The 14,676-nt window shown below is 45.6% G+C and overlaps 1 protein-coding gene and 1 long non-coding RNA gene across 2 annotated transcripts; one reads left to right on the top strand and one right to left on the bottom strand.

Moving 5' to 3' along the window:
- Positions 1 to 7,655: 7,655 nt before the first annotated feature.
- On the bottom strand, positions 7,656 to 10,109 carry ATP5ME (ATP synthase membrane subunit e). The gene is made up of 4 exons (XM_050913248.1): positions 10,047 to 10,109; positions 9,799 to 9,853; positions 9,397 to 9,495; positions 7,656 to 7,795 (listed from the first exon to the last, which is right to left on the bottom strand). Exons 1-4 carry the CDS (start codon positions 10,080 to 10,082, stop codon positions 7,770 to 7,772), a joined length of 216 nt encoding a protein of 71 aa, XP_050769205.1. The 5' UTR covers positions 10,083 to 10,109; the 3' UTR covers positions 7,656 to 7,769.
- A 421-nt stretch (positions 10,110 to 10,530) lies between these two features.
- On the top strand, positions 10,531 to 12,387 carry LOC127027709 (uncharacterized). The gene is made up of 3 exons (XR_007767829.1): positions 10,531 to 10,958; positions 11,175 to 11,228; positions 12,198 to 12,387. It is a non-coding gene; the product is annotated as an uncharacterized LOC127027709 (long non-coding RNA).
- The last annotated feature ends 2,289 nt before the right edge of the window (positions 12,388 to 14,676 follow it).

Here is a 14,676-nt window from a genome sequence, read left to right as displayed (position 1 = left end):
TAAAACATGGAGCCATTTGTGCAACACCCAGTAGCTGCCATCTTCGTGAGCAGGATCCACACCGTGCACTAACCAAAACTTCGCTCTGTAACACGTGATTGTAAGAAGACAGTGTTGTCATTACCCATTACAGTTACAGCTGCAGTTACCCAAGCAACCTGAATCATGGCATCTCCTAAATTTGTTCTGTTTTGCCTCGTAATGCCAATGTTATTTAACACAGTCCTCTTCCGATCAGTACCAACTCTCCTTCCTTTCCTCCTGTTTTGAGATGTCTGTTTTTTAGATTCCCCTTCAGACTTTGAAAGACTGATGACTTGTACCCTTTTATTTCAGATAAAAGTTAGTTTTCATGTTTATTCATGCAACCATATTAGAACATTCAGTTACACTCTTGTAGCAGTAGAGACACCCTTCTCTGCTCCTCTCTCTCTCTCTCTTTTTTTTTAAAGTGTTTGGAGATCTGTTTTGCTGGGGATTTTCTTCTTCTTCTTCTATTACTCCTGCTACCTTCAGTGCTTTTACCCTTCAGAATCTTGTTTTGCATTACAAAAATACTGTAAGTAAAAGGAAAACTAGAGCTGTGGTGGTACCTGGTGATCATTTATCAGTGTCTCAGTCTAGTAAGCAAGATGTAATCCTCTATCACTATGCAGCAATTCTATGAGCAGCAAGTTGTCTTTCAGGAAAATAGAGAAACCTGTCCACTTGCATGAAAGCTAAATATGCCACTAGTAATGACTTCATGCTGTATGTCTCAGTTTCATTAAGAACCATGTAGGAGGCTTTCATCATACAGCATACGAAGTCAAAAAAGTCATTTTTTTCAGTGGGAAAAATGCCACAAGGTTATCGTATTGCAGAGTGGTGAGCAGTGGGCTTTTAAAGATCACCACAAGCCACTGTACACTTAAATGCTGAGAAAAGCTCCTTATGTCCTCAAACATTTTCTGGGAAATAAAGCCAGGAGGCTAATCTTCCTGCCCCCTGTTCCCAACATGAGGCGCTCAGAACGCCGCAGGGCACTCCAGCAGGGCTTCTCACAGAAGGAGCACGGAGTGCCTGCCCAGCGCACCCCGCAGTGCTGGCAGGACCCGGGGCTGTAGGTGGCTGTGCCCCAGCTGCCTGCATGCACCTGGGAGCGCAGCTCGCCCCGCACAGCATCAGGGCGGGCCTGCTGCCGCGTATTTCCAAGGGGGACCATGCACGCATGTGGAGGGGTGTCCGTGGACACACAGGGTGGGGTGCCAGTGGAGGAGGCTGTTTCTCAAGGGTGGCCCAGTTCCGTGGGAGCAGAAGGGTCTCTGAGGCTCCCTTCTGCAACGGTGGTGCTGGGGCAGCCCGGGAGCCCCACTGCAGTGGGGACCTCACGTGTGTGTGCCGCAGGAAGCTGTGCCCCACCGGTGGGGACAGAGCAAGCCTGTCTCCTGTCTCCCCCACCAGCTCCTTTGTCCCCTCCCGCCACTCCCCTCTCTGCTTCTGGCACCTCAGGCGCCCCAGGCAAAGCACACAGCTCTGCTGCCCATCACCGTTTCGTTGGATCATTTCTGTAGGTCAGTGGTCGTGTGTCCTAGCAGCTCTGCAGCTGACTGCCTCTCATGTCGCTGTGGGAAGCCACATGCAGCAATCAGAGGGCAGTAAAAGAAACAGCAAGCCAAGACCTTTCATTTTCCCCTTGTACTGTATCTGTTTCTGATGGGATACAGTCTGTAGGTAAAACTTTTTCCCTGCAGCTTAATCTCAGGGGCTGCAGAGTTCTTGCCTGTCTTCTGCACAGAAGTTGCATCCCTCCTGGACAGTCATCAGTAACTTCTCCTTTGAGGGGAAAGACCTGTGACAGGAGGCAGAAGTGATCCTTGCAGGTCTGTAGGCAAGCAGCATGTCTGCACTGGTGGAACTGAGAGGAGGCACAGGGTTGGGTGAAAGGACCAGTGAGACAACATACAGCTGCAGTCTGAGATTATCCAACAGTAAAGCGCAGGGTAGCACTTGTCATTCATCCAGGTACCCTGGGACAGGCCCCGACCCCTCGCCTCCCAGGCTGGCTCATCCAGGGAGAGCATTAATGGCACAATGCAATGCCCCAGAGAGGGGCAGCTGGTGGGAGGAAACCCTTCCCTCCCCACACGGGGAGACGCTGTGATGAGATGCTTCATCTGCTGCTCCCTCTGTCTTTTCGTCTGACACACAAGTCACGTCAAGCCACAGAATGTGCAGCCCTGAGCTCTGGGCAGCCTGCCCTTCCCTTCTGCCCCTCACTGTGGCTCTCACTCCCACTGCCTAACACACGCTGAGTGTCTGAGGGGAACACTGACTTTCTCGTACTACGCAGGCCAGGTGATGAAATTAAGTTGGGGTTTTTTTTTGCAAAATAGTACCATCTAACCACATAGCCACTTTGCCAAAAGATTGTGACCACTGTCCTATCTGGTCAACAATCCCGTACTGACAGATGTTTCTACATCTTGTTGCACCATTGCAACCACACCATTTGCAATTTGCTTCCCACTGGAGGTATTAGCCAGTTAGATGCAGGTGAAACCTGGCACGGTTCCTGCCCGCAGTGCTCCCCCTTGGCAGCTGGGAGCTGGCTGCCCGGACTTATTGGGCATGGAGAAGGCAAGGGCCAAGAAACAGATTTTTCCAGCATTTTCCCAGGCCTGAGAGAAAAGTGATGTCATTGTAACACAACTTCAGGAGAGGTATCCTGACCAATCAACTCCCTGCTGAGTGCTGTAGAGTAATTCACCTCTGCCTCTGGCATATTTGCTGATACCCCAGGGAAGTGTTTTCATCTCTGGCTTGATGCAGCTCTCAGGTCCAGTGGGAAACAAGAGGGGGCCAGTTTTGTAAGTACGTGCCTCACTGAAGGAGGCACTGTAATGCATACAGACCTCCATTCTTGCTTTTGAAGGCACGGTGGTAGGGAAATTAATATCCCTGTGAGACTGGCAGGGGAGGTTTCTCAGAGAGGAGCTCAGGGGCAGAGAGTGAATTTTCCCTCCATGCAGGAAAAGGGGCTTGCCTGAGTGGGGAGCTGCCAAGGGATTTTTAATGCTGCAGCGTGGCCATCATCTGCTGTCCCAGATGGTAGGACAAGCTGACTCAAGACAGGACCTCTTTGCTGTGCTACCGAAAAGAGCATGTGGGTTGGGTACCCTTCAGCTGATCCCTCTGCTGGAGCCTAGCCTGCTGCTGCTGCTGCTGGGTTGTGAGTGGCGGTGCCCGACCTGGCACTGCCACAGATGTGGGAGCACGTACGAGGTCTCAGCTGCTGGCAGAGCTGTGAGGGTGGCAGTTCCTGCAAAGAGGGAGGGGAAAACTGCCAGGGAGAGCGGAGACCGTGGTCCTGTTTTCAGCCACCTCTCACAGATCTGGGAGAAGTGCTCACTGTCTTTTCCCAGCTGGCCACAGTCTGACTCCCACTAAGGCTAGGAAGTGCTGCTCCCCTCCCAGGGAGGAAGGACAGGAACAACTCATCTTCCACTCAGCTCTTCAAAGGAAGAGATGGTATTGAACACCACAGGTGGGGTATGGATCCCCACTCCACCCTCCAGGCAGATGGGTTGCATGTCTTGGCGCTCAGCAGAGTGGCTTTGTCCTTCTGGCAGCTCTAGATCCTGTGTAAAAAAAACTCCATGAGAGACCAGAGAGTACTGGATCCAAGTAAGATTTTATTGCTGTCTGGGCTGAATGTGGCTTGCATCATCTATCACAAATGCTTGCAAGAGAAAAATCTTTTTTCTCTGTACCTCTTCCTCTACTCATTCCACAAAACCTTAAGGTGGGGTATGGGAAAGATTAGGAAAAACATTCAGTAGAGAGAAACTCCCTCTCAAGCAGCAGCAGAGCACTAAGGAGTCAGAAAACCTAGTTCCAGCAGAAGAAAAGGTGGCTGCAGTGTTTTCCAGACTACAGAGCAAACATGGGGGATCTTCTTTCCCATACCCTTTGAGAGGAAAGGCATTTTCTTATTGCTTCCTTCCTCATCTTTCCGTTCTCAGACAACTGGTCTCAGGTTGACTTTCTGCTCCAGTTTTTACCTCTTTCCAAGAAAAAGTTGCTTTTTGACAAAGCTATCTGCCTCCTCCCTGCTTTCTTCATCCCTTGGCACCTTACACTTGGGCAATGCCAACTGGGGTTGGATGCTCTGTCTTTCCTGCTTTCTCCTCTGCACCTTTCAACAAGTTGTGGTTGCTGTTACTTGCTGCTGGGCGTTGCAGTAGCCTCAGGCTCAAATAACACAGCTCCTTCTCCAATTATCTCAAAATCCATTGCCAAACACAACTTTCATCAAGCATGCAGTCATGTGGCCAAGAATTGGCCTCACTTACTTCTCAGTGACAACAAATACTTATCAAAGGCTTATTTAACACGTCCACCCCATTTTTTCTCTTATCTCTAGCAGTCTGGAAAAGAATTTATGCCCATTCTTTCTGCAGCAGTCTTTAGATGTATCTGCAGTCCATCCTCACATTCCCCCCTTCCTCTAGAGTCAATTCCATCAGCTTTCTCAGGATTGCAGGGGCTAAAGACTGGGATTGAATTCCCTCAGCTGTGAGGGAATGCACCACTCAGGAAACCACCATTCAGCAACACTGCCTGACCATGTAAGTGCTCTTAGTCTGCCACAGGTGCAAAACCAAACTCTTCCCTTTTGCAGGTTTGGATCACTGCTTCCAAAACTGCTTGTGCACAGTCAGACGGATTACCTTTACTTTCCATGGGCTTGCCTCTCTCTTCCGTGTCTTTTATCAATGAAAAAATGAAGCCTTGGATCCAAACACCTGTATGAATCCTATTCATAGGGCATGTGTATGTAATGGAGTAACCAAGCCTGTGACAGAATCAAAGAAAAAAATTATCTGGACTCTTGTTAAAAGTCTGACCACCCAAGTTGTCAGAGTTTCTCTGTACTTGCTGCAACCCGTGTCTACTGCATCCAGTCCTTTTGCCATGCACCTCTGAGTACGAGGCTCTCTCTCCCAGAATCTCCCTTGGTTGACAACAACAATTAATTCACTCCTTGGCCTCCTCTTAAAAAAAAAAAAAAGATTATTCATCCATTTCAGTCCTTTTGCATGTTAACCTTCCTAGGTGATGCTGTAAGATGTATTAGTGTTCACAAGTACCTTAGTCTTGCTGCAAATAGTGTTAAACTCACTACAGCTGTTTAGCATTGGCTTTTTTTGGCTCGAACCTGATAATCATCTATTGCCTAGCCAGAATGGGGTGGCAGAGGAGTTAATTTGGTCACTGTGGGATGGCGGTAACGAGGCTTGTGGCACCTTTCCCACCCACATGGGAATTTATCCCAATGTAAGATGTATTACAAGGACAGCTTTCTTGCCTGGCCCTGCAGCCAGGTTTTGAGGACTATATGGAAAGGATGGCACTTCTGCATCATCCTGCGTGTGGGATTCTTGTGCCCTAATCTCTACAGATCTGACAGACATCCTCGGCTGCAAAGGAAGAACCTGTCCCCTTCACATTTAGAATGCAGCCCAGCATTTATCAGCTAGGTTACAAGAGAGACATGGACCCCAAATGCAGGACAACTTCCAGGGGAAGCAGGGTAACTAAGGCACCAGAAGAGTTCAGATTGAGTCATTTGTGGTCCTAGAGCTAGGCAAGACAGCAAAACTCCAGGCGGCTAGTGCTGCAGAAACCTCTGTGTATGGCTGCTGCGTTGTGTCCTCTACGAAGGAGAGACCTCTTACCCCACTGCATGGGCTGGGGTCCTGCTCTGTGCACTGCATTTACTCACCAAGGACAGGCTCAGCTCCGCTGGGAGCAGTCACGCTGCCCTCAGTGGGGACTAAATCATTGCTGGCATAAACAAACACCATGGTGGAAGTAAAAGGAGGGGAGGGATGAAACTCCTCCCTCTGGCACACTCCACACTTTAATGAGGTGGGGCAGTAGAGGCAGGTGAAGGTGAGCACATTTAGCCCTCTGGAGAGCAGCAGGCCACAGCTTTTCTAGTAACCGGGTTCAGCTCCAGCAACCCAAAGATAAAAGCAGTACCTACCTCTACAGCCAGCCCTTAACGGAAAAGCAGTAAAGGTGTTTCAGCTTGAAATAAATAAGCATCCTGTTATAACCACATTTTGCTTAAGCACTGAGTCACAGCTGAATCCCAAGTGTTGAGTTTCAGTGGTTTTTCAATAGCACTTATTCCACATAACCACTATTTGACAGGTTACAGACTAGCACCACAGACACAGGCTGAGCACCAGTGCTTTAAAACAAAATTTTCTGGCAATTCAGATCTAATTTACAGCTCCCAAAAATAAGAGGCTTTTGGAAGAATACTGGCTTTTAAGTATGCAACACATCCCATTATCGTGAGAGGCCGGGATATGATGCATTATTTCTATTTTACAGAAATAGAATTTTAAACTAATTCGCAGTCTAGATCTTTACTTTCATTAGCATCACCTACTCATTTCAATACCATGAGGTATATATATTTCAAGCCAAGAAATAACTGAAAACCCAGTCATGACAACATGTAGCTAATTTTCCTGTTCCCCTTTTCTCCTTGAAAATATCCCATCTTAACCCCTTCTCCCTGCAGTTATTATATATGTTACACTTTCAATTCAAATCCAATTTTGTTGTATTTCATTTCCCTATACTCCATAGGACTGCTTTATTAGTTGAGAATGTGCACTGGTAGTTAAGGATTTATTTCTTCCAAAGCATAATCTAGAAGAGACTGTATATTTATTAAGAGCAATTAGTTTAATAAAACATATGACAATGTTTCCTGAAAGATTGCTATCACTCAGAAAGATTTAGATCTGAAATCACTGCTTCAGCTGTCTAATCTGCAATGTCAGAAAAAGGAAGCAGTTATCTAAGTAAGGAACCAGAACCCCTGAATCTTTGAGAGTGTTACTAGTATTGTTTACAGTGACAAAAAAGGTAACAAAAAACAAGTCACTCAACACCACAATCTACAGGGACAGGCTTTTTACCTTTTTCCGGGACATCTGAGGTCTGTACAGCTGAGGAGGTGCCTTAGCAGCTTACATGCTAAAAGCAGACTTAATTTCACATTAAAGACCACTAATGTCAGACACCTGCATAGCCAGTCACTTCTTGTAAGAGACAGACTACCATTTGACTGTAACTTGTTCTTAGTTTTGGGGAACGACATTTGATCATTTGTTAAACCTGTAAAGGTATGTGTTTAGAAATGTCTCACTAGTGAGTCAGCACCAATTCCTCAGATCTCAGCATGGCTTGACAAGTCACAATCAAATTTGACTGCACTGTCAAACGCAAGAATTGTGCAATAATCCACTGTGGTATCAAAGCTGAAAAAAGATGACAGCAACTCCCCGGTCAAGCCATTTAATAAATAGGTTCAGGCAGCCAGTGCCATGCCAGCCTCCCCTATTTAATAAATAGGTTCAAGCAGCCAGTGCCACGCCGGCCTCCCCCACCTGCCCATATATATTAAATTGTATGTATTTTCTAATCACGAACATTACCTATGAGTAATAGATGTAGTGACTAGCTGTTGCTGGAGGAATACAATGGAGTGCTGCAGCCGCAACAACGGCCAGCTTGTGACAAATGCTTCCTGTGACATTCTGTAATTACTTCTGCTGCTGTTCTGTGCAATTCACTCAAAAAATACCAACTGAAATGTTGCAAGTACTTTATTGATAGAATAGCACGCAAAGTCCACCAACCACTGAACAGTTCAGAGTCTAGCCATGTATTTCCATGTGTGAAATTAAGATCCAATCTTTTGTTCATTTCAAAATGGAGTCTTCACTTGCTAGAAGGGAAGAAAAAACAAACATAGTTAGGACTACTAGTCACTCCCATGCAGTACTACAATATGCAAAGCATTAGTGGAATCAAAGGCTACCTTTAAGTATGCCATTTCTGTCTAGCCAGTTTTTATGATTCCTGCTTCTGTTTATTCAACATAAGTGTATTCCGTTGCTTTGGGGTAAAGGCACTTTTTTGGCTTACTCATTAGCAAATAACAGTTTTCCGAACTGACAATTCAAATAAGCCCAGAAAAAGCTATCATTAGAGATGGATAACTGGACGTATCTGTAAAGAACAATCTTCAACAACTGCATTGCACTGAATGAAGTTTTAAACAGTTGTTTTTCTAACTGGAAAACCACACCAAAACCACTGTTGGGAAAGCAGACCGGTCACCTGTGTGCCACTTTTAAATAGATTCAACATTCTAAAGAAATAATCACAGAATTCCATTATTAAGTAGAGTAGCAACACCGTAGTACAGCCTCTATCTCCAAAAATACAAAGTTTCAGCTAAACTAGAAAACATCTAAAAGACCCATTTATTTAGTCCATGACCAATGGAGACTATGTATTTAAGATGGTAAAACAGCTGTGCAAAATAGCTTTATGTATATAGCTGTGCAATTTAGCTTTTTATTTATAGCTGTAAGCAATACAATTCACCAACTTGCATATTTGATTTTATATATGTGTTGTTAATTTAATTTTACAGGGGTTTGTTCAGCACTAGTCTTGTTTAGGACAATGCAAATGCCACAATTTCCCAGGAAAATAGTTACTAAGTGTGTAGCTGCACCAAGAACAGCTTGAGTTATTAATTTTCTTAAAGTTCTTCTTAACTGTAAGTCCATCTAAAAAAAAAACCTAGGTGAATTCAAGCTAGAGAGCACACTCCTCTAAGGCAGGGGGAGGAATCCTCTGTTAGAAATGCACAGGGGACCCAAGAAATAATCCTAAGGATGAGGGAAAGCATGCTGCAGCAGGAACACTATAGGGTGGAAGGGAATGAGAAAAAAGAAGCAGTACTAATCCCAATTGACCACCTTCAGCATATTCTCTCCACGTGAGACAACAAATGAAGCTGACCTCTAACACTATGCTAGTGAAACCACTTAAAAGTTTGAGTTGCAATTACAGGCAGTTGCCTAAGACTTCTGGTTTAGATCATCAGTCACATTTGTGAGATTTCTGTATTGCATAGAAGAAAGGGATCATAGGTTTCCTGCATCCAGCTGCATAAGGGATACCTGAGTACAGTTAATATACAGTCCCAGTTATTCGTCACAGAATAACCAGCAGCTTTTAGCAGTTTGCTTTCTCAGTGGAAATTCAGATAGCCATTTAACAAGTCCTGTTCAGTTCCAAAAGTGTTTTTAACTCTTTCTCTACTGATGCTTACATTTTGAAGAGCTTGACAGACAGCAGCACTATTTACCCTTCACACAACCCTAACCACTGCTGCATGGATCCACATGGGTCTGCAGCCCACTGGCTGTAAGCCTAAATTTTTCCTAAAAACACTGCAGTAAAACGGCTGTCCACCTGCAAGCCAGTGTGTGCACTTCGGCATGGGATGCATAAATTAAATTGAGGGACTACCTTCTGCAAGCTCTTTTGCAATCCGCTCAAGTTCTTCACGTTTCTTTTTCTCTTCAGCCTCTATTCTTCTCTCTTCTTCAGCAATAGGCTTTAGGTAGTCTGTCATTAACACATTTGCTTTAAAACACGATTTCTACAACCCAGCAGAAAGCTCTGCACCTGCTAGCTCACTCAAAGAGGAATAAAAAACAATTTCGCTGGCACAAAGGCACATTTCATACGAATCTGTGACTTCAAACCAGAAGAGCCCGTCTCTGAGGGCCACCGCGGCAAGGCCTAGGCAGCGGGGAGGAGGGAAATGGCGGGCGGGCCCGCGGCTGCGCGGCCCGCACCGGCCGCCTCAAGGTGCCCTTGCGGGCCGCGCGGGGGAAGGGGAGAGGCCGCCCGGCGCGCCGCACTCACCGTATCGCTTCTTGCCGTAGATCATCCCCACCAGCAGGGCCGAGTACCGGGTGAACTGCGGGAGGCAGAGACAAGGACGCGCCCTTCGTTCAGCTCACACGCACCGCCAGGCCCGGCCCGGCAAGCCCGCCCCACCGCCGCCCGCCCGCCCGCCCCGGCCCCGCCCGTCGAGGCCACCGGCCGCCCCCCCGCCCCAGAGCGTAGCGGGACACCCGCGCGGCGCCGGGACGCCCGCCCGCCGCCCTCACCTTGATGAGCGGCGAGACCTGCACCGGCGGGATCATCCTGGCGGCGGTGGCGCGGCGGCCGGAAGTGACGCCAGTAGAGCGGCGGCGGGACGGAAGGAGGGGAGCGCTCCGCCCACCGGGGGCGGGGCTACCCGAAGCACGGCTCCTGTCGGGGCCGGCGGGGGGGAAGGTGAGGAATGTTTCGTGACGTATTTTGGCCGCCCAGCGCAAGATTTCAGTGTCTGATCCCACGTCATCCAGGAGCGAGGAGCCATCACGTCACGAAATGGACCGTGCTGGTTCCCCCGTGACAGAAAATGGAGGAGCCGTCGCCGCGGCCCGTCCCTCGGCCGCCGCGGGAAGGAGCGGACTCGGCTTCTCCTCTTCGCCTGAGAAACGCCCGGCAGCCGACGGGAGTGACGCTGGGAGCCTTCAGTGTTGTCATCCTCCCGTGCCGCGACGGGGAGAGCGGACGGCGAGGCGCGGGGAGGCGCCGTCAGCCCGTCCCACGGCTGTCTCCGCAGCGGCGGGGAGCAGCGGGCTGCGGGCCTGGGCGGAGACCTCGCCGCTTGCGCCCTGCGGACACACTGCTTTCTGCAGGCACTGGTCCCAGAGAAACGGCGTTAACGGCATTTTACGTGTTTGATCCAGAGGGCGAAGGACACATCAGCAACGACTACGAAGTATACTTCTGTGTTTGGTTCTTGAACCTTAACAAAATCGTGTTGTTATGTGCCAGGCAACTAAGAAGTCTGGATTATGTTTCATATTCTCTCATAAAATTAAGGAATCTGAATCTTAGCTGACTGCTCGTTAGTGCCATCATTTTCAAATCCTTGCACAAAGTTAAACATACGCAGTGAAAGGGTAAGGATATCATTAAACTCCCTGGAAGCTAACTGCCTGTGCTATTTTCTGCTGCTCAGGCCACAGGTAATTGAAATTCTTTCACTAAAAGAGGTCTGAAATCTTTTTCTCTTTAGGGACCCTGCTGGAAGATTCTCAGTATTCCATTCATTTGTAATATCAAGGTTTTTTTAATTATTGTTGTGTGTCCTATATCAGTAAGACATGAAAGTGCTTTCATGGATGGAATGTGTGTAACCTATCACTTTTTTTTTTTACATTTCTTTTTTTACTTACTTTCAGTAGCAAGAACTCTGAGAGACACTTGGAGCATTACAAATGAGAGGTCACTGCTGGGTGGGTATCACGTTAGTTCCAAACACCAGTATCAGTTGTTAATGCTGTAGTAATTCACCACAAAGCTCAATGCCAAGTCAGTAACAAACCAGTGAAGTTACTAGCGGCACAATGATTGCCCATTCAGCTGCTTTTGTCCAATGCATATCCAGATGAGTGTTTTAAAATCCTTAAATACCCGACAGTGGCATGATTTTAATTTAATGTTATAAATATCCCAAACACAAAGCAGCACTAGTATAACTAGGAGTCTTTCTGCTGATCTGTGAAGAGAACACACACTGACTTGGAGAACAGCACTTGGAGAACTAGAACCCAGTCTGGCATTTCTCCAGATGCTGGTATACCAATTCAAGTTAGATCATGTATTAGCCAGAAGTGTTTTTCAACTTAATACTACAAAGACAAAAGTTGCAAACTGTGTTAGTCTTGAATTACTGCATCACTTATTTTGAAATAAGGTAACTTTCATCAGCCATGTAACTAGCCTTTTCTGGGTACCACCAGCCTGAAACGCCTTCTGATGACCCAGGCTAACAAACTCAGTGCTGACTTGGTTTTGTCGCTTACGTGAATGTGAATGCTAAATACAAATTACTTTTAAAAAAGGGAATTAAGTCCCATATGTTAGAAGTTCCAAAATCCTAAGACAGGGTAAGAAAAAAGAAGCATGTTTTTACATCTTTCTAAAAAAAAATCAATTCTAGGAGTATGTCAGTAACAGCAGATACTCTTTAGGCAGTGCCTTTACGAATTAGCACTAACTCATTTTTTGAGCTTTTGCTTTGCAGAAGTGCTTTACTGAGTTACTGATTGAGCTTGATTTATTCAAAGCAACAAAATACTCCATTTTTTAATTATTTTGAGCAATTAAATGAATGACATCCCTATGCTGGATGTTTAAACAGAAGGCACTAAAGCTCTGAGGAAAAATCACTACTGCTCTTCATTTCTTTTGATGATACACAGGTAGAACAGACGTTCTGGTCTTCCCCTACTGATGCAGCAGGCAACTTGGACTACACGTCGTGATGCTACACCATCACACATGGAGAAGAAAAGGAGGAGTAAATGGCACCATGTCGTTACCTGGAATTAAATCTCAAATTGTAAGCATTGAGAGATCTGTGTGTTTTCTTCTCGCCACAAAAACATTCATCTTTGTGCCCCATTCAACAGTAGCAAACAAATAGGTCACAGTTACCTGACACTGTCCTGCGTAAACCCACAGGTTGCCAAGCTGAAGGCTGCAAACCAAGTTCCTACAGTGAATTTAAGCTTTGCACACTACTGTCAAGTACCCTCACACTGAAAAATCAAACTGAGCAAGTCCAAAATGCCTGGTGACTGACTTTATTTTACTGAAAGACTCAATTGCAAGAGCTGCTCTTGGTTTATCAGATGCCAAACAATAGCTTTGACTATGTCTGCTCCAAACTTACATGGAACTTCAAGTCGTCGTAAGAAACAGCTTCCTGATAAGGTGTAAGAGAATTATTTCACTAACTCAGTTTTCACATAAAACGGAAAAAAGTCGTAAAACATTTACAATGTTTATAGTGATTAAACACAAATCCTGCCTCTGCAAAGAACTCCAGCTATGACCATTACTCTTTTAAAGTACATTAAGAGCTCTGTATGCTCATCATTATTCTGAAAGCTCAAAACTGAAACTGCATCCTTCAGCAGTCTTTAACAGAATTTTTCAGCTAGCGCTATTTGTTATGGAAGGCAGAGATGAGAGTGCTGCAAGTGGCTGTTATCATCTTCTAATGTCTTGAATGGATTAATCTTGAACATGAATCCATTATCAAGGCCAACTGGTCTGACAAAACAGCCGTCATTATGGAATCACAATTGTGAACTGAGAGACAATGGGCTTCTCAAATACCCTCCCACGCATGACCACGTTTTGTCCAACCTGACCTATTCAGTTTAGGAGGCAGTTGTTCCTGACTGGCAGTACCAGTACCACAGGCAAAAAATTTCAATGTCATTAGAAGGGAAGCTTTACTGCAATGTTCTAGTGCAATTTTACTTCTTCGCTTTCAGGAGATTTTATTTAATTAAAACTATTATTCTGGCAAAGGTGGCCAGCAGCCTCCTGGACTTGGGAGAAGTGCCACTGGCAGGTCAAGGGAGGTGACTGGTGAGAGCATATCCAGCGTGCGGTGTCCAGCTCTCCCCTCCCCAGTACAGGAGAGACGTGGACATTCTAAGGCAAGTCCACTGAAGGGCGATGGAGACGACGCAGGGACTGGAGCATCTCTCATACAAGGAGAGACTGAGAGAGCTGGGACTATGCACCCTGCAAGAGACGGATCAGGGGGATCTTACCGATATTTATCAACACTGGATGGGGAGGAGCAAAGACTGAGCCAGACTCTTCTAAGTGGTGCCCAGTGACAGGATGAGAAATACAGGAAATTCCTTTTAAATGGAAAAAAAAGGAAAAGAACCCTTTTTTTTTTACTCTAAGGGCGATCGGACATTCAATCAGGTTGACCTGTTGAGCGTTGTGGTGTCTCCATCTGTGCAGATGCTCAAAGTCTGACTGGACACAGACCTTAGCAACCAGCTCTAGCTGACCCTGTTTTAAACAGGAGGGTTGGACTAGACAGTCTCCAGAAGTTCCTTCCAACATCATCCATTCTGTGATTCTGGGATTATTATAATCATTATCAGTGTTTCACTTTAATTTTTCTAGAGACAAAAACCTGTGGTCATTAGTAATTCTGTAAAGAACAGCGAGTTACAGTTAGATTTGGGAATGTTCTTTCTACTTGAGAATCACACAATTCAAATTAATGCCTCGTTCTGAAATGCAGTTTGTTTCTCCAGAACTTACCAAAACTATCAGAATGATCCTAAACCAACTCTGTTTATACAAAACCTCAGGTCAAGTTTGCCCTCAAGTTTAGGTTCTGAGATATTACTAAATTTGATTTGAATAATGGTATCTTGACTACAAGCAAAAAAAAATTGTTCTTTCTGCAGAACAAAGTACTTACTTGCAAGTGGGGTTAAAAAAAAAGGAAAAATGCATTATTTAGCCAATACAGTTCCTTGTAGTATTCATACATTGCAATTCACTGCTCTTCAAAGCACCCCTGTAAACACTGGAATGAAACTCCTTGGTCAGATTCAGTTTCAGGTCTCATTTTCTTCCAGTACCAACAGAAGTAGAATCAACATTTCTTTACATTACATTAAAAGCTTCTGGGTGTTTCCCACAAAATCACAGAATGGTTGAGGTTGGAAGGGACCTTAATGATTTTGAAGGAAAAAAAATAACATCTGTCCAACATCATTTTAATTGTAGACATCAGATTTAAGTTTCACCTGCAGAGCAGAAATAAAGGGCTAGAAGCTTCATTTTTTCACTGACTGGAATTTATTACAAATACACATATTCACTGTTTATTATGTGCCCACTGCACATTAGAAA

The sequence above is a fragment of the Gymnogyps californianus genome, chromosome Z (assembly GCF_018139145.2).
Source record: "Gymnogyps californianus isolate 813 chromosome Z, ASM1813914v2, whole genome shotgun sequence".
In the NCBI taxonomy this organism is placed as follows: domain Eukaryota; kingdom Metazoa; phylum Chordata; class Aves; order Accipitriformes; family Cathartidae; genus Gymnogyps; species Gymnogyps californianus.
This window is presented reverse-complemented; position numbering and strand designations above follow the sequence as displayed.

Excerpts from the sequence above, each read along its gene's own strand:
- ATP5ME (XM_050913248.1), bottom strand. The coding sequence starts at position 10,082 with ATGATCCCGCCGGTGCAGGTCTCGCCGCTCATCAAG. Across the intron at positions 9,496-9,798 it reads CTACGGCAAGAAGCGATACG|ACTACCTAAAGCCTATTGCT; the intron begins GTGAGTGCGGCG and ends TGTTAATGACAG. Across the intron at positions 7,796-9,396 it reads TGCAAAAGAGCTTGCAGAAG|CAAGTGAAGACTCCATTTTG; the intron begins GTAGTCCCTCAA and ends CTTCCCTTCTAG.